Source organism: Panthera onca, chromosome B1 (genome assembly GCF_046562875.1).
Source record: "Panthera onca isolate mPanOnc1 chromosome B1, mPanOnc1 haplotype 2, whole genome shotgun sequence".
NCBI lineage: Eukaryota > Metazoa > Chordata > Mammalia > Carnivora > Felidae > Panthera > Panthera onca.
The window spans coordinates 18,208,573-18,226,807 of NC_138342.1; the positions used below are offsets into that span (position 1 = coordinate 18,208,573).

General features: G+C 40.2%; 1 protein-coding gene across 5 annotated transcripts in view; it reads left to right on the plus strand.

Moving 5' to 3' along the window:
- The window catches only part of LOC132692663 (cytosolic beta-glucosidase), a 236,060-nt gene that overhangs the window by 113,108 nt on the left and 104,717 nt on the right, over nt 1–18,235 (plus strand). Inside the window, exon 5 of one of the 5 annotated variants that reach the window (XM_060655333.3) lies at nt 15,941–16,028. The exons of the other annotated variants lie outside the window; for them this stretch is intronic. Within the exon in view, the coding sequence (XP_060511316.1) occupies nt 15,941–15,996 (56 nt within the window). The 3' untranslated portion in view covers nt 15,997–16,028. Of the gene's footprint in view, nt 1–15,940; nt 16,029–18,235 lie in introns of those variants that run through there. 5 annotated transcript variants of the gene reach the window in all.

Sequence of the window (18,235 nt, forward strand, 5' to 3'; positions counted from 1 at the left end):
CTTTGAATCAATTAGGCTAGGAACCATGTGGAGGGGATGAGGTTGAAAGAGGGGGACATAGTTAGCAAGTTACTCTCAACAGGGTCCTTAGATTTCACTTTCTTATTTCCTCCTCAATCACCTTGGATTTGGCTGGCTACATAGCAAACACTTAATAAATACTTGTAGATTAGTTATTTTACACTTCTTTAATGCCTTCCTTTGAAGTACTTCCAGTTGAGATTACTTCTACAAATCACATAATGCAAGATAAAATGCCCTATATATCTGTCAGTTTTCTCTAAGACTGTTTTCTAAGTATTATATGTGCTCGGTTCATGGACTGGGTGTTCAGTTGCTGGAAAAATAGAAATCACCCCATTAGTCATACCTCTGCAAATTTCACATTTTATATTCCAAGTTTTGTGGTGGGTGATATTTAAAGCCTTTTTTTTTTGCTGGCTATTGTATCACTACAACTGTATATTGCTCATGGACATTTTGTGATCTCAGATCTAAGGAAAATGATGATGTTCTATTTGTTAGCACTTTGAGGGAAGCACAGAAAGACCTTACAGTGAGAAACACAGCTTAATTAGCACGTTGGTGATTTATATTACCCAGTGTGAAATCTCCACTGGCACCAAAGGAAGGATCAAAACAAAAGGCATATTTTGGATTTCAAATTTTTTTTGGTCTTACTCAGAATTCACAACCTTATTTCCATGTCTCTAATCTGCAAAACCCACAATATAGCATCATTGTCTCAAAGTTACCGCATTTCACAATATCAGGCAAAGGTACACAGTCGCTTACTGATTAATCTGTGTGGACAGATGTCCCTGTACCACTTTGTTCATAGGAGTATACCTTGATTTATGTAATACAAAGTCTCTTAAACATCATAGGACTTTAGAACCTGAAGGGACTGTTGAAATTTTCTAATTGCATCTTTACTATACGTTGAGAAAATCCTAATAAAAATTAGAAAACTTTTACACTGGTTTAAATTTTATTTGGCATATTATTTACATATATTATAGAAATATTTGTATATCTCTGTATTAGCCTGAATCAGTTATTCAATTTGTAGATCACGTGTATCAGACATATCTCTTTCAGGTACAAAAAATTTGACAGAAACTGGCTTTAGTTACAAAAAAACATTTGTTATTTGTTCAAATGACTGATCCCAGGACAGTTCTTCAAATTCATTGGACTTAGTGGTTTAAAGGGACCTATTTTTTCTCCATATCTTGACTCTGCTTTTTTGTAGATTCTCTTCAACCCTCAGACTCTCTCTTTGTGGTGGCTGCTGGCAGATTTAGGTGTATATCTTCTAGGTTTATAATCAGAGAGAAGAGAATAACTTCCTCCCACTTCTCGAGCCAATGCTTGGCTTAGCTCTGATTAGACAACTTGAATCGGGAGTTCATCCTTGAACCCATCACTGTGACTTTAGTTTTGGAAAATACTGATTGACCAGAAATAGTTCTTGTGTCCACACCTGGATTCATGGGATGTGGCCAGTCCCATCCCAGCTAGTATATTAAGTGTGAGCAACATCACTTCTCCATAAAAATTGGGGGTGTTCTTACCAGTGGTTGGTGGGAGGTAAATAAATGCGAGGCAGGCAAAAGTAACAGATGCCCATGAGGACTCCACAGGTGGAGTCCAGGAAACGTCGTAGTAATAAAAGCCTGGGAGGTAGGTGACATCAGGAGGAACCCCTCCCCAGAGGGCTGACTATAAATCCAGAGATTAGGAACACGGTCTACATTCTAGCTCCTCCATGAGCGCATCATCTCTAAAAATTAAGTGACTTGTTCGTTGAATCACAGTTAAAAAGTCAGAGGCAGCCTACAACCATTGTAATGCTATTCCTAGAGATGAAGATATTTCTTAGGTTAACCGTATAGCTTATTTTTAAACAATAGTCCATTTTTGAAAGTGTTATTTTTGTCTTTTCAAAAGTTTGGAAAACCCCCAAGAGCAAGTGAATACAACTTTATGAGAGAACTATTCAAACTTTCTGTTTTGAACCGGTTTTAAATTTAATTCTGTAAAAGGTGAATATATATAAGCTTTATGTAATCATTCCCTCATGATACTTTTTTAATGTAGAAAATTTTCACTGGGGTGTTTAGTTAAACTGTATGCATAGAAAACCATATTTGCAAGCTTCTCGAAGAAATACCCCTAGAATAATATTATTATCACATACAAAGCAATGGTTTTAGGGTAAGGGGCTTTTCAGGATTTCTCAGAGTCCTTCATTTAGTCTGCCTTCCTTTATCAGCTGATTGTCACTTTTCTGTATGGCAGGTCACCAAAGAGTTACCTCTTTTTTTTTTTTTAACATTTATTTATCTTTGAAAGACAGAGAGACAGAGCACAAGCAGGGGAGGAGCAGAGAGAGAGAGAGAGGGAGACACAATCCAAGCAGGCTCCAGGCTCTGAGCTGTCAGCACAGAGACTGATGCAAGGCTCGAACTCATGAGCCATGAGATCATGACCTGAACCGAAGATGGACACTTAACTGACTGAAACACCCAGCTGCCCCAAGAGTTGCCTCTAATGGGTGCTCATGGGAGAGCTCTCTTCATACTTGCCCTATACAGTATACTGGCCCAGGAGACCTGGCTCAGTCTTGACCTATGGGCAGAGGCCAGCTTCAGCCCACGCTATGGGCAAGCCACTCACTCTATGGCCTCTTGCTGCAAGCTCCCCTCATTCATTGAGTGACTCTTTTGGAAGTTCTTAAACCCACCTATCTTCTGGCACTGGTTGACCCAGGAGGACTTTCTGTATCTTTGCTCTGGTAACCTGTGTGAGTATAGGCTGCCCCCAACTGCTGCCTGTCATACCTCTGCCATCCTGCCCTTGCCCTTTGTTCCACAGTTGCAACCCTGGGCAATCTGAGGTTCCCATTGCTCAGCACTTCTGGCAAGAAATGGTCACGGTTCTTGACTTAGCAGAGGTGGGGAGGACATTTGGGTCCCTTCAATATTACAGAAAGAGATGATGGAGAGGTCTAACAGAGGATGCTTGCTGCTCTACACACTCAAAGTGACCTCTCTCCCCTCCTGGTTCTGCTCATATCTGCTGGGTTGGGTGGAGGTGTTGGTAGTGGCTATGGTGGTGCGTGACGAACTGAGGGTTTTTTTAAGTTTATTTTGAGAGAGAGAGAGTGGGGGAGAGGCAGGGTGAGAATGGGGCGGGGGGAGAGAGAGAATCCCAAAAGTCCCCGTGCCACCAGTGCAGAGCCTGACTCTGGGCTCGAACCCATGAACTGTGAATCATGACCTGAGCTGAAACAAAAGTCAGATGCTTAACTGACTGAGCAGCCCAAGTGCCCTGAACTTGGTTCTTGAATGCAACACGCTCTGTGGGGCAGGGGTTGCTACCAGTTAGTGGCAGTTCTCTGAAATGCCCATTGCTTGCTCCCTAGTGCTCCACTCTTTCCCCATCAGCCAGGTCAGATTCTGCCGCTTCTTTGCTCAGAACACTCTAATGGCTTTCCATCTCACTCAGAATGTGGTCCAAAGGCCTCACTGTGGCCCACAAGACCCTACTCGATCTGGTCTCCACATCCCACAAACTCCTCTTCTTCTGCTCATTCAAAGCCAGCCTGGTCTTCCTGTACATGTCAAAAACACTTTCACTGCCTGCTGCTTCCTCTGCCTGGAATACTCCAATTGTATATTCTCAAGATTTGCTCCCTTTTTCTTGTAAATCTTGTCTCAAATGTCACTTTATCAGTGAGGCCTGCCTTGACCATTCTGCATAAAATAGCATCTTCCAACAGTCTGGACTCTTACCCTGCCTTCTCTTTCTTTATATCAGGCACCACTACCTGATATATACAGGTCTGTGCTTGTTTATTGACCATCCCTTCCCAGGCACTTTCTCTCCTTGGTTCATTACTATACCCCTCCAGCCAGGGCCATACTGATAGTTGGTAGCTCTCAGTAAATATTTGTTGACTTAATAAGTGAATGTCTGATGAATTAATTAGGATGCATATGGTAAAATTAAGGCAAAACAAAGAAACTCACATTGATGTTTCAGTCGACTGGTTTTAACTAAATGCAAATTTCAGATTCCCAGCTGAAAAGCCAGCCCCTCTCTTAATTTTGACACAATAGTTTTGACTGTTTCCATTTTCGTGGAGAACAACCAGGTATCTGCACAAACCCTGAGAAGCCCCACAGGCATTTGGCACCATGTGTTCATTTCTTCTTTGCCAGAGGGAAACCTTTTTGCATTCTACATTTCCACTGCCAAACTCTAATGTGATGGAAGCTACAAGACCAGACTAAGTAACTGGTAAGGTCTCTTTTTGCTCTAAAACTGTGCACCCTGTGCATTTCTTTTCCTTCCATTACACTTTGTTTGCACTTTAGAGCAGGCATTGTTCCTTTTTGTCTCATCTGTATTGTTCATTTGGTCATAACTTGTAGATGAGGCTATTGTGGTACATGATTTGGAAGACTGGTCTTGACTATGTCTTTCAAACATGAGCTAATGGTGTCTGCAGAGGCTGCTAATTTGGGAATATGATTCAGGTAGTGTGGATGATGCAGTTCTTGTTCAGGTTAGGGCTCTACTTGAGGCTCTCAGCTTTCATCTGTAGAGCTCTGTGGAGTTTAGGGCTCTGAAAGCTATTAAAGATGGCCTCTCTCCCTTTAGTTAAGTACACTTAACTAAGGTGATTTTACAATTAGTCCCCAAAGTGCTGTTGACAGGGAACAAGGGGACAGGGCTTTTTCCATAAACATTTCTCACCAGAATTTTCAGACTCTCATTCTTGGCATAGGATTTTAGTCTCACTTTTGCCTAAAATCGATACAGTTAAATTTGTCTGGGTCTGGTAAGATTATTTGTGTGTGTGTGTGTGTGTGTGTGTGTGTGTGTGTGTGTGCGCGCGTGTGTGTGTGTGTTTGTATTTTTTCTCCTTTTAATTCCTGTTGGGTGAGAGAAAAAGGATTTTGTGGTTAGAGTGACAGAATGTTTGTGTTAAGTATATTTCCAGCAAAGAAAAGAACAGAAACAAAAGCCCCTACTTGGAAGAAAGTTTGTTTAGAACTAGAATTAACCTGTCTTGAACATGATAAATGCCATACTTTTCAAAGTTTTGTTACAGAATTGATTTCTTTCCATATGTTTCTGGTGGTTTAATTTGATTGGCAGAGCAAAATATTGCTATTTGATGTGGGAAAAGTTATTTTTAATACACAGGACTGTAGGTGTAAATTTTATTTGTGTTAATAATACTGAATAAACTGCATTTATGTGTTGAGTTTATTTCTGGTGACTGTACTACTACATAATTTGATTGTCCAGTGTTCAGACATGGATTTAAATCTTTATGCATCTGGGAATTAGCTAGTCACATTGTATTTGCTTCTGCTTGTGAAATCAGGAAAATGACCATGCTAAAGAAAGGGAGCTATTTCAGGGTTTTCTTCTCTTTTTTTTTAAGTACAAAGTTATTTCCATAGAAACCTGATAATGAAGAGTAATTTAACTCTTTACCTAAGTCTGTTTGAATGATAGGTCTGCATGTGTATGGTTCTGACTTTTCCATCTAGCTGTTACCAACACTTAACAAAAGATGTTAAATTTGTTTTTTCTTATGTTTCCTTTAAACAAATCAACATATTATTTTTATGCTTTTAAACATTAAATTTTTAAAAGATTAAATAGAATAATGGGCTTTTACCACATTATGAAGTTATTATTTCCAATATTTATCTTGAAAACTAATTTTTAATAAAATCACTATCAGGTACTCAAGCCATAAAATGGATGCCGAGTTAATGTTCTTTCAATAATACCAAGCACATTATTTTCAAGTACACTAAAATATACTTAAAATTTTGCAGACAATAAAATTATTTGATCAAGTTTGCACAACTTCAGTGACAATTATAGTTAGCTTAGGCAGAACTTCAATTTCATTTTCAGAGTCAGTTCCACTTTTTTTTTAATGTTTATTTTTGAGAGAGAGAGAGAGAGAGAGAGAGAGAGAGAGAACACAAGTGGGGGAGGGGCAGAGAAAGAGGGAGACAGAATCCCAAGCCGGTTCCAGGCTCTGAGCTATCATTGCAGAGCCTGATGTGGGGTTCGAACCCACCAACTGTGAGATCATGACCTGATCTAAAGTCAGATGCTTAACCAACTGAACTACCCAGGCACCCCAAGTCTTTTCTACTTCTTAAGCTAGCTGTTGCCCAGGTCTAGGGGAGTTAAGACAATGAAGCCTTTAGTATTCATCTACTTTAACTTTGTGATGAAGTCCTCATAAAATAAACAACTATGATTCATGAGTATTGTAAGTTTTTGCTGTAGCTTATTTTATTACTATTTTGCCCTATGGGTTTGACTGTATGTATGTCTAATTTGACACTAAATCATGAATTGAGATTAAATTCATTGGAAACCTTCAATCCTGAAGTATTAAGTATTACGGGTAGTAACACACCAATATTCATTCCAGCTGATTTTCATCAGGAATGACAATAATTTACTCAATGACATCAATAGCGAACAAATATCTAATCTTTGGATGGTACTGGTGGGTATCAGGCTACAAGGAACCATTCTTCAAGGAGCATAAAACTGAGGGGTGTCTGGGTGGCTCAGTCGGTTAAGCATCTGACTTTGGCTTGGCTAAGGTCATGATCTCATAGCTCATGGGTTTGAGCCCCATGTCGGTGTTTGTGCTGACAACCCGGAGCCTGGAGCCTGCTTTGGATTCTGTATCTCCCTCTGTCTCTGCCCTTTCCCTGCTTGTGCTCTCTCTCTCAAAAATAAATAAACATAAAAAAAAATTTTGTTTTAAAGGAGCATGAAATCGAATTTAGGAGATAATTAATGCTTAGGTATATGAAAAGTCACTTAGTGATATAGTAATGCAAACTAATAATAAAATATATCTTAATTGCCAAATTAGGAGTATAGCAGACATCACAGATAGCCTGTGTAAATATATTTAGTCAAACTTCAGTAATTAAACCTGAGTAAATTTATACTGCTTCCTGTCACTTTAAAAAAAAAATTTAATGTTTATTTTTGAGAGAGACAGAGCTTGAGAGGGGAAGGGCCACAGAGAGAGGGGGACACAGAATCTGAAGCAGGCTCCAGGCTCCGAGCTGTCAGCACAGAGCCCGATGCGGGGCTCAAACTCACGAACCGCGAGATCGTGACCTGAGCCGAAGTTGAACGCTTAACCGACTGAGCCACCCAGGCGCCCCTGTCACTTTTTTATATTACATTCTTTGGAATGTAATACAAGCAAGAGCAGTAAACAGTATCACGTAACATTTATTGAATAGTTCACATGTGCTGGGCACAGGTGTATTAGGTCATCTGAGCCCCCAAATCCCATGATATCGGCCCTGTAATCTCACTTCACTGATGAGGAAACTGAGGCCAGAAGAATTTGCTGATGGCCACATAGGTGGGAAGTACCAGAACTGGGGTTTGAATCTAGGCAGTGCAGGCTTAGAGCCTGTGGCCGTACCAAGTCATTCTGCCTCTCCAGGACCCCCGATTCTGGGGTGTGCCAGAGAAAGGAATCTGGCCACAGAGAGCTAGCTTCTTCCTGCAAATTTACTTTTACAGGGCTCCAATTAGTACACAGAAAGAGCTCATTTACTAAACGGGCTCTGAGTAATTGGCTAATGGGCTTTTGGTGAGTAGTGTCCTCTGGAGGGCTGTTTCCACAGCCTGATGCATTGGGCAGTCAAGCCTGAGGTTGTTTATCCCACTCCAGGACAGCACAGCCCAGCACACATAAGCTGCTAGAAAATGGTTCCCTATTGAAAACTCAAACTGGATCAACAGAGCCTGGCTCTCGCTTTCAGAAGTCAACACTGGCAGCCTAGTAAGGAAGTCCTGGACACCCTCGCCGGTAAACTCAAGGAATTGGAGTTGGGGGAAAATGATTCTCATCTTTCATATATGGGTTAAAACAACGAGGGCCTGGGTCTGGATTTTCCCTTAAACCACAGGCTCCGAAAGAAACAAGATGTCTGGTGAAGAACACAAGCCATGAACTGGCGGCTGTGTGGTTCAGTTTGCCATGGTGCTTGGATCCGCCCCACAGGGGAAATGGCAACAAGTATATATCGTGGCTGATGCAGCTTACAGCTGGCACCTCTTCGTGTCCCTTTGCTTCTGTAAAGTGGAGATAACAATACCTACTGCATATGGTTGTGCTGAGGAGTCAATGGGTTGATAAATACAAAGTTCTGAGAAGAGAACCTGGGTATTCAACACACATTAGCTATCATCCTTATTACTCTGCTACTGTTGTTATGTGTCAGATTACATAGTGGAAAATGGCTCTAAATCTCCAAAATGGAATTTGGAAAGGGTTCGAATTCTAGTTCTTCCCTCTAATACTTGTGGGAGCTTGAACAAGTCCCTTGACCTCTCTGCTCAGGGCTCCCATTTGAGATGAGGATTGCCAACCTCAGAGGTTGTTTAAAGGAAAAATAAAGTCGTATCTGTCCATTTCATTCATAAAGTTCCTTGTTAATTATCATTCTTAATTCCTCAAACCTGATCCTTCTATTGAATTCTCTCTTTCTCGTTAACCCAATGGACACAGCTATAAAAGTGGGAGCCATATTAAACCCTTCGTCCCAATTAGTTGGCTGTAAGATTTGATTCTTCTTAATATCTCTAGTATCTGGTTCCTCCTTCTTATTCCACTGCAATTTCCTTAAATATAAGGCTCTAGCAGCCTCCTATCTGGCCTCCCTGACTCCAGTCTCTAGTCGGCTGGAGGAACAATTGTTCTAACATGCAAATTCAGTCTTCCTTTACTCCTACTTAAACCTCCCTAGTGGTTTTTCATTGCCCATTGCCTTCAGCATCAAATTCCAATTTATTAGCATGGCAAGCAAGGTCTTGAATGGCATGGCTTTTTACACACTATTTACACACTTTTTACACACTTTCCCAGGGTTATTCTTGGCCCTTTGCCTTTTTCAATGCCTTGTGTCACATCCAATTAGATGTAGTTGCCAGAACATGTCCTTGTCTTTTACTTGTGCTTTCTGACCCTTTGTTCCTCATTATCTTCTACTTGCCCTTCAAGGTTATTCTAGCATTATCTAAACCAAAGAAGGTCTGATGCCTCCTTTTCCCAATATCCTCACTGAGTAGGAGTTTCTCTTCTGTGCCCCCATGATACCCAGTGTTTGTCCTGATTGCATTGTTTCATAACTACTCCTTTATGTATTTTTTTCTTTGTAAGACAGAGAAACCCTTTGGGATTTTCATCTCATCCTACTTGTTTCTGTATTTTTAGTGGCTTGGGGAAAAAAATGTTGATTGAATTAAAGAATAAATATTATATTAAATAAAAATCAGATGATGTAGTTGTACTTCCAGAATCATTTCCAAGTTGTTAATCCACTCCACTTTACAAGAGGCTTACAAAGGAGACCATACTTGAGATGTATTGTCTCACTCATGAGCTTGGGCAAATGATACAGCCTCCCCAAGACTCATTTTTCTCTGCTTTAAGATGAGAATAAGAGTATCTATCTTGTTGCTGTAAAGGGCAAGTGAAATATACATATAAAACTCTTAAAACAGTACTTGATATCCAGTAAACACCCAGTAAATTTAAATTACTGCTGTCTTATTAGCTTCAAAATAGAAGTAAATTCACCCCATTCGTCACTGAAGACAGTTGTTTGTGGAGGTGGTCAGTGAAAAGCTGGGTGGGAGAGGTGGTCTGTAGTTTTTTTGGACCTTAGTGAAGTATCTCATAAAAAAGTGGATTTATTAAAATTGAAACAAAGCCAGTATTTATCACTAAAAACAATGGAGTTTGGAGAATGTAGAGTTCTACCATAAGCCAGAGAAAACAAAAATCTGTTGACTCCATTTTCTCTGTGAATGATGGTTTTCTCTGCCTATAGTTCATAGTAAAACAAAGGTTTTTAATTCTCTCTCTCCCTTTCTGCTGACACCTCTTAGGAATATTTTTGTCTTTTTAATACTGACGCCAGAAAAGATTAACTGATATATGACAGACAGTGAGGTCAAATAAAAAGAGACATTGGTTGGACCTGTACCTGTCAGTGACATCCTCAGTGTCAGGTACCTGTCCAGAATTCCTTTGACACTTCGTCTGCTATGGCCACATGTATGGCTGTGATCATCAGTCTTTCAAAGCATAGGTAAAACAGAGACAAAAATGGCTATTCTCCACCTCCTGAGCAGGGGTGTCATGAAGATGAATTAAAGAGAAGACAAGACTCAAGATAGGGTCTTGGAAAGAGCATGGACTTTGGAAGCAGAGAGCTGGGTCTTCATCCTTTCTCTGTTACCTGTTCTCTTGCTCACCTTGAAAACACTTTCTCTGAAATTTATTTTCTTTATCCGTATAATGGACATAATAGCATCAGTCTTTTTAAGTTTATTTATTTTATTTTGAGAGAAAGAGAGAGTGAGAGTGAGCAAGCATGAGTGGGGGAGGGGCAGAGAGGGAGAGAGAATACCAAGCTGGCTCTGCGCTGTTAGCGTGGAGCCCCATGAGGGGCTTGATCTCACAAACTGCAAGATCATGACCTGAGCCTAAGTCAAGAGTCAGATGCTTAAATGACTGAGCCACCCAGGTGATCCAACAGCATCAGTCTTTAAGGGTTGTTGTGAACAATGTGATTTTTAGCAACAAATCATAGCTGTCCCTTTTTCTGTGTGCCTGGGCAGTATCAGGTGCCACCTTTGGTAATCCTCTGCTGTTCTCCTTGAGGCTAAAAAGCCTTGAAAGGTAATGCCCTGGCTACATATTGTGAATCATTGTTGAGAGCCTGGAGATAAACAGCTTGGCGACAGTGTTGGTTGTAGGAAGTACGTGTTTCTCTGCCTTCTTCTCTCCCTCCCTCCCTTTTCCCCTCCTTTTCTCCCACCTCCTCTCTCCCTCTCTGCCTTGTCTCTCCTTTATTTCCTCCCTCCCTCCCTCCCTCTCTCCCTTCCTTTCTCTTTTTAATGTCCTCAGTACACTTGTCAAATAACAACCTGTGGTTAAAAAAAAAAAAAAAAAAAACTCATCTTGCATATTATTAATGGCATCATCAGTACCTTTAGGAAGAAACAGTTACTTTTTTCATGTCTCTAGGTCTACATGTAATCTCATAATCTCATAGTACATTTCATGTCCCATTATTGGTCCTATATTCTTCATTTTGAAGGCTGAGTATGATATAATCCTTCTATGATATAATCCAAAGTCTCTTTTGATGTAAGACTATGGGTTCAAGGGGAGTAAGACAGGATCCTAGCAGTAAGACTTAGCTACTCTGTCACACTGCATAATGATTAGGCTAAGCCAACTTATGTAAAATTAACTTCTAAATCCTAAAATATACACTGTACACTGTTTTGGGGTAGAGAAATAAAAGAAGTCTAAGTTTCATGTAGACTCTTAGTTTGGAGAGAACTCTAGAAGGATTCTAATGCCAATAGACCTGTAAAGGTCATCTATTCTAAACCCATCACTGGATCACATGAACAGTCTCAGAGACACATGTCTTGTTAGTGCATAAGCTGATTAGAGGCAAGGATAGAAACAGAACTCATGGCCTCAAACTGTATCACACTGCTGTGGCCTTGGGACAGGCCATTAAAATTGGCATGGGCCGAGTTCCAACACTGATATGGCTCATACCTTCTCTTATTTAACTAGCTAGTGAATTATTACCTTTCATGTTTTGATTCAAATGCCTATTTCCCTGGAAAGCTATACCTGAACTTCCCAGGAGAGTTAAGTCTCCCCAGTTTTTTCCCTGTAATGTCTTTCTGTATTTCCAAATCAGTTCTTCTTGAGTCTTCCCAATGAGACCGTCAACTCCTGAAGGCAGAAACTATGTGCTATGTATCTCTGAATCACCACACCGAGCCTGGTGTCTGGCACATAATTGCTACTCAGTGAATATTTGTTGAGTGAATAACGAACAGATTGTGCTTCTCAAATATTTGGACCGGATGTGGAGTCACAGAGTGCGCTAGTGAGAGTAACTGTTCATACCCCCTCTACCCCTTCCATTGCTGATGAATGAAGCCCAGCCTAAATTCATGTCAAATGCTCTCCTGTCTTTGCAGGGCTGCATGATTGAACTGCTGCTTTTCCTTTCAGGCAGACTAGAAGGTTCTATATGCAATAATGTTGGAGTCCCTACAATTTAGGAGGAGAGATATTTCATGGCCTCATGCTGAGGTCTATAAGAGGTTTTATTTTCTGAATAAGTATTGATCGCAGCTTACAAAATACCACAAACCTATATAATTAAAAAGAATGAGACCAGTCGTTCGTGGGCAGTGCATAGCTAAGTGTTAAGAGAAGACAAATTCTTCAGGTGCCTGCGATTTTATAATTGTACTTGCTTGGGAAGCTTATTAAAGCTTTGCAGGTGCAATGTTTCATCACAGAGTAGTGAACCTTTGAAAGATATGCATAATAAACAGAGTTTGAAATATGTTTTTTTTCCAGGCCATATGGTCCTGTCTGGAGCTTTCCTGGATCTTTGGGTCAGTTCATTGTTGAAAGATGGGCTTGCAAGGATCCACCTCTCAGAGCAGCTGTCAGAGCCCTATCAGAACGAATCTGCTTTTGCATGATTATTTATTTTATGTGGCTCTGTGAAACGAGCCCAGCCTTGCTCAGTAGCTGAAATGTGCTGAGCAAAGTCTCTTCCCTGAACAGCTTGTAGCCACATCACCAAGCAGTGTCCTTCATTGTCCTTAAAAAGCAGACTAGCGAGACTTCTACAGTAGGCCAGAACGGGCAGTCTGGGTAAGGTGTGCCCACCTGGGCTTGAACTTGGTGCCAGAAAATGAAAACTTACATGATAGCATTTTAAAGAGATGCCAGTGTTCTTTCTTCTCAGCTCTCTACTATTCACTTTCCTGTATCTCTTCACTCTAGGCCATTACAGTGGCCACTGTATGCAAGCACCTGAAGTGTGTTTGTGGCAAGGATAATGCTAACACTTGCTGCCTCTCCCGTTGTCATTAGCAAAAGGTGGCATTGACTCCACGGAAAATGACTTTTTAAGGGACATTTAATATAATTTATTCAACATTTATTATATACGTATAGAAATTCCAGTAACTGACAAGAGGCATGGTGCTTGTGATCACAGAAAGATAGTCTAGAATACAAAATGAGCAGGGAGCTGATCAGATTGGAAGAAGTTATTTCTTTTTCTTTATTTTGACAAGATGAATTTGGAGTTGAATTTTGTTATCGTGGTCAAGAAAATAATCTTGCCTTCTGGAGAACTACCTTTTATCTATTCTTATATTGGTAACATTATATTCAGTGTTCTATATCCATTTGTAGTCCTTCTTTCATCTAAGCAATATTCATCAAACACCTATCCTTCCCTAGGATAAGATGTATGTGCTTAATGCCCTCACAGAGCTTAGACCCTGGGAGTAGAAGACAGAAAATGAACAAATAGTTAATTCCATGTCTTATTCATGTTACAAAAGGGAAGTTAAGGGTGTTTGGTGAATGCACAAATCAGAGAAACTATGTGGGAGCTTTTCTCTTCTACTTGGCTGCTTTACCTTGAGGGTAAATTCTACATCAGATTTTCCCTTCCTCTATGAGAATCACTCTGCCTAAAACAATAACTTACATATAGTAGGTGCTTAATAAAGTATATTGTGAACAAAAGGGAGGAATGAAAGAAACTAAGAAGGAAGTATTAATATTAATCTACATGCTCAGAATTTGGTTTGACAAATCACAGTTCTAAAGCCCTAAATCAGTTTTAGGGCAAAACTACACGTTTGTTTTGTTCTCATATGCAGTTATACAACTTTTATTCACCCATAGTGCTTATTTTTGCACTTAGTGAGACTTATAACCTAGAATTTACCTTTTCACCTGTGTATAGGAAGGTGGGACTCTGATATTTCTCTCTGAGGCACCAGCTGAGGCATCACTTCCTTTGAGGGCTATTCTTACGTGGCTGTCGTTATTAGAGATGGGCTATTTCTAAATACAAGTAGATCAATATTCTTATGGACTGAAAAAATGATGGCTATTCCCAAGTGGGCACCTCAGGCCTATGGATAAGGTTGTATGATGGGGGATGTTTTCTCTTGGGGCTCTACTCTGGTACCCTATGGGATTTCTGGAACCGAGAGCCACCATTCAAGCTTATACTGTGTCCAGGAGAGTGGAATGACATTGCTCAAGAGGATCTCCCAGAGTTCTCAAGAAGGGTAAGCACTCCAGAGGACTATCCCAGAAGTGCAACCAAGGGCCAAATAAAGTGTTCTTTGAGAAATATTGGGAATCAGAGTGGAAGTGTGGTGGCAGAAGCTGAAATAGTGGACAAGCTTTGGGGGAAATGTTGGAGAGTAAGAAGCCAATGGAAAGTGATTAGGAATCTCAGGTCTGAATGGGTGGAGACTTGGAATCGCCAAGTTGGGACTGGAGGCAGAGTTTGGTTTCCATGGAATAGGGATAGCCAGCAGTGTGGTAACAGGGATTCAGGTGTTGGGTGTGGATTTGAAATCAATACCAGTGAAGTCTTGGTTATTCAGCCTGAATATCCTATGATTCTAATATCCAGATGGTAATAGTGAGACCAGAGTCTTATTAAGATCATATTAAGATGACTTTTTTTTCTTCCTTCCTTCCTCCCTTTTCTTCCTTCCTTCTTTCTTTCTTTCCTTCCTTCCTTCCTTCCTTGTTTCCTTCCCTCCCTCCCTCCTTCCTTCCTCTCTTCCTTCCTTCTTTCCTCTTTTCCTTCCGTATCTCCTCTCTTCTTCATTCCTTTAACAAGTATTGATTTAACGTCCACTATGGGCTAAGTACTGTTCTCAGGATTGGGCATACCGAAGACAGTAGACAGATGTCGCTGTTTCTCATGGGAATTTCAGTCTTTCAGGGAAGATAGACAATGAAAAATAAGTAAATACATGAATAAGACATTTTCATTTAATGACAAGGGCCACAGAGAAAATAGTACAGGATAATATGAGAGAGAATGGGGTAGTTGAGAATAAAACTTTTAATTGGGCCATCAGAAAAGATAGCTTATGGAGATGAATTTAAGTTAAGAATTGTTGGCGATAAAGACCATAAAGTGAGAACCTAGAGGAGTGATCCTCATAGAAGAAAGTCAGGGCAAAGGTCATAAAATGGAAAAGAGCTCAGCACATTTCAAGAAGGGAAAGAAGCCCGGTGTGTCTGGAGAATGGAGGTGGAAGACAGCAAGGAGAAGGCAGAGGAAAGCCAGGCAGAGGCCAAACCATATGGAGCCTTAAAGGTCATAAAAATATGTCAGATTTTCACTAAAATAGGAAACCATTGAGTGGAGGAGTTAAACAGGGAAGGACATAAGCTAAATTGGTTTTTCAAAGATTTACACTTTCTGGCTACATTGTATGCAAGAGTTATGGCAGGCGACCAGTGAGGAAGCTTCTGTGGCCATTTCAGGGGATAGAGAGATGGATGGAAGCAAAACCAGTTACAGATTGGCAATGGGAGAGAATACAGCCAAGAGAGAATCCAACATGACTTCTAGGTGCTTGGTGTGAAGAATTAGAGAGATGGTGCCATTTGCTAGGATTAGAAAAGCTGGCAGAGGGGGGCAGGTTTGAGGAATGGGTTAAAAGTCAAGAGTTCTATTTTATACGTGTTAATTTTTTTTCATTAAAAAATTAATTTTAAAATTAACTTTTAAAATTTCAAAATTAAAACACATAAAACCAAAATTTACCATTTTAACCATTTTCAGCTGTACAGGTTAGTGGCATTGAATACATTCATGTACTCACCTCCATCCATGTCTAGAACTTTTTCATCTTCCCTAAATCAAAACTGTGCCCATTAAACAGTAACTCCTCATCGCCTCCTCCCCTCCATTTCTGGTAACTACTGTCCTACTTTGACTCTGTGAATTTGACATTCTAGGTACCTCATACAAATGGAATCATATAATATATGACTTCTTTGGCTTACTTCACTAAGCATAATGTCTTCAAAGTTCATCCATATTGTAAAGTGAGTCAGACCTTTATTCTCTTTTTTTTTAATACCGAGTAATATTCCATTGTATGTATATATTTATGTTTTATTTATCCATTCATCCAGTGATGGACATTTGGGTTGTTTCCATCTTTTGGCTCTTGTGAAAATACTGCTTTAAACATTAGTATATAAATATATGTGTTAATTTCAAATGTCATTTTGACTGAAAGGGGAGAGGTTAATTATTCAACTATATAGAGATTGGGGGTAAGGGAGATGCCAGAGACAGAAGTATAAATTTTGGAGTCATCATATGATATTTGACCTAAATTGGGTCATGGTTCTCAATTCTCTTCATAAGTTTAGTGAGCTAGGCTGAACCACATGGCATAGTTGTTTGCCCAGAGACAAGTTGGAGTTCTTCTAAAGCCCAGAGTTAAAATAAGCTTAAAGGCCACAGTTTTTCCTAAATTCATCTTAGGATCTTTGAACTTATCCCTTCTAATATAATGAAAACTAACACCACTATATCACACCCTAGGAAATAGGACCAGAGCAACAGATAGCAGGAGAGGGTGCATTTTCCTTCCACCCGCAAAGCCCCCTCCCAACCCTGCCTGTGTCCTAAGCCTGAGCAAGTCAAGAAGCTCTGAGTCTGTTGTCAGATAGGAAAAAGAGAGACTTTGAACAAAGTATGCACCTTGGCAAAGTGTGCTCCAAGGGGAAAGAATCCAAGCCATCTTACCACTCTGACTTCAAGAGTGCATGGGGCTCCTGGGTGGCTAAGTTGGTTAAGTGTCCGACTTTGGTTCAGGTCATAGGCTCACAGTTCATGGGTTGAAGCCCCATGTTGGGTTCTGTGCTGACAACTCAGAGCCTGGAGCCTGCTTCAGATTCTGTCTCTCTCTTCTCTCTGCTCTCCCTCATTCATGCTCTGTCCCTGTCTCTCTCAAAAAAAAAAAAAAAAAAAAAAGTGCATGAAAGAGAGACCCCTACCTATGTAGGTCACAACTTCATAACCTGATCCCCTTTAAAACTATCATCCCAGAAAAATCTGGATCCATTACTGTCCTCTAAATTGAGTGCTACTCTTTCTCACTGGGAACAAGTTTTTTGGTTTTGACCCTGAATGTTTCCTGGAGTGCTATAAGGGGATTATGAAAGGGGTAGAGAAGCCTTGAGAAAGCACTAGATTTTGGCTCTTAGGGAATAGATGTTGGAGGCCCCTCCCCATCTCCACCCTCTTTATGCTCTTCACACAGCCTGGCTATGTGCTTCCCATAGTGGCTTAACCCTGTCATATCACCCACAGTCTTAGATTTACAATCTTTCCATGTTATTACGATGGAAGGGCTATAGGCTTTGGAGTCAAGATAGCCATAGTGTTCATTTCCAAACTCTCCCATTTTAGCTGTGTAATGTTGGCCAATTACATTATCAGGAAGTGTCATCTATGGTTGTGTCAGGTAAAGGACATGGAATATTTCTGGCCCTCCTCCTCAGTTTTCCTTGCCAGCTTATTTTTGAGTGTTGGGCTACCATAAGGCTTACACCAACGTCTTGTTTTCTTATTCTCTAAATTGTGTTCAACAGCCATGGTTTCAATTACCATCTCTACACGATGGCTTCAAAATTTACATTTTCATCTCGGACTCTACCCTGAGCTTTTTCAGCTCTTCGTTTGGAGATCAGAAAAAGAAGCCTCGAATCATCATAACCAAAGCGCGATTCATTATCTTCTCTGCCTTTCCTCCAGAACTTGTCCATACCCAGGATTCCCTAACTTCAATGTTATCCATTAAATTGTGTCATCTTTGCTACTTTATCTCCTCTACCACTGATCTCCAGTGAATTGTTCAATCCAGTTGATTTTATCTGAATATCTATTTAATCCATCTGATTCTCTCTTCTTTTCACTTATACCACCCCAGACCAAGCTCCCGTCATCTCCCTCATGATTTATTACAATCACGCCTAAATACTCTCTTGGATTCCATTCTTGCTGCACTCAAATTTATTCTCCACAGAGGTCATGGTAATCTTCTAAAAATGCAAATTAGCTAAAGTCACTCCCTTGCTTAAACTCCCTCAATGACTTTTAATGTGGTTGGGATAAAGATCAAAATCCTTAAAATCTTTATAAGGACCTGCATGTCCCCTGCCTTATGGCTATCTCTCCACAATTCTTTTTTTTTTTTCCTTCAGCTTTTTTGAGATATAACTAAAGTATAACATTGT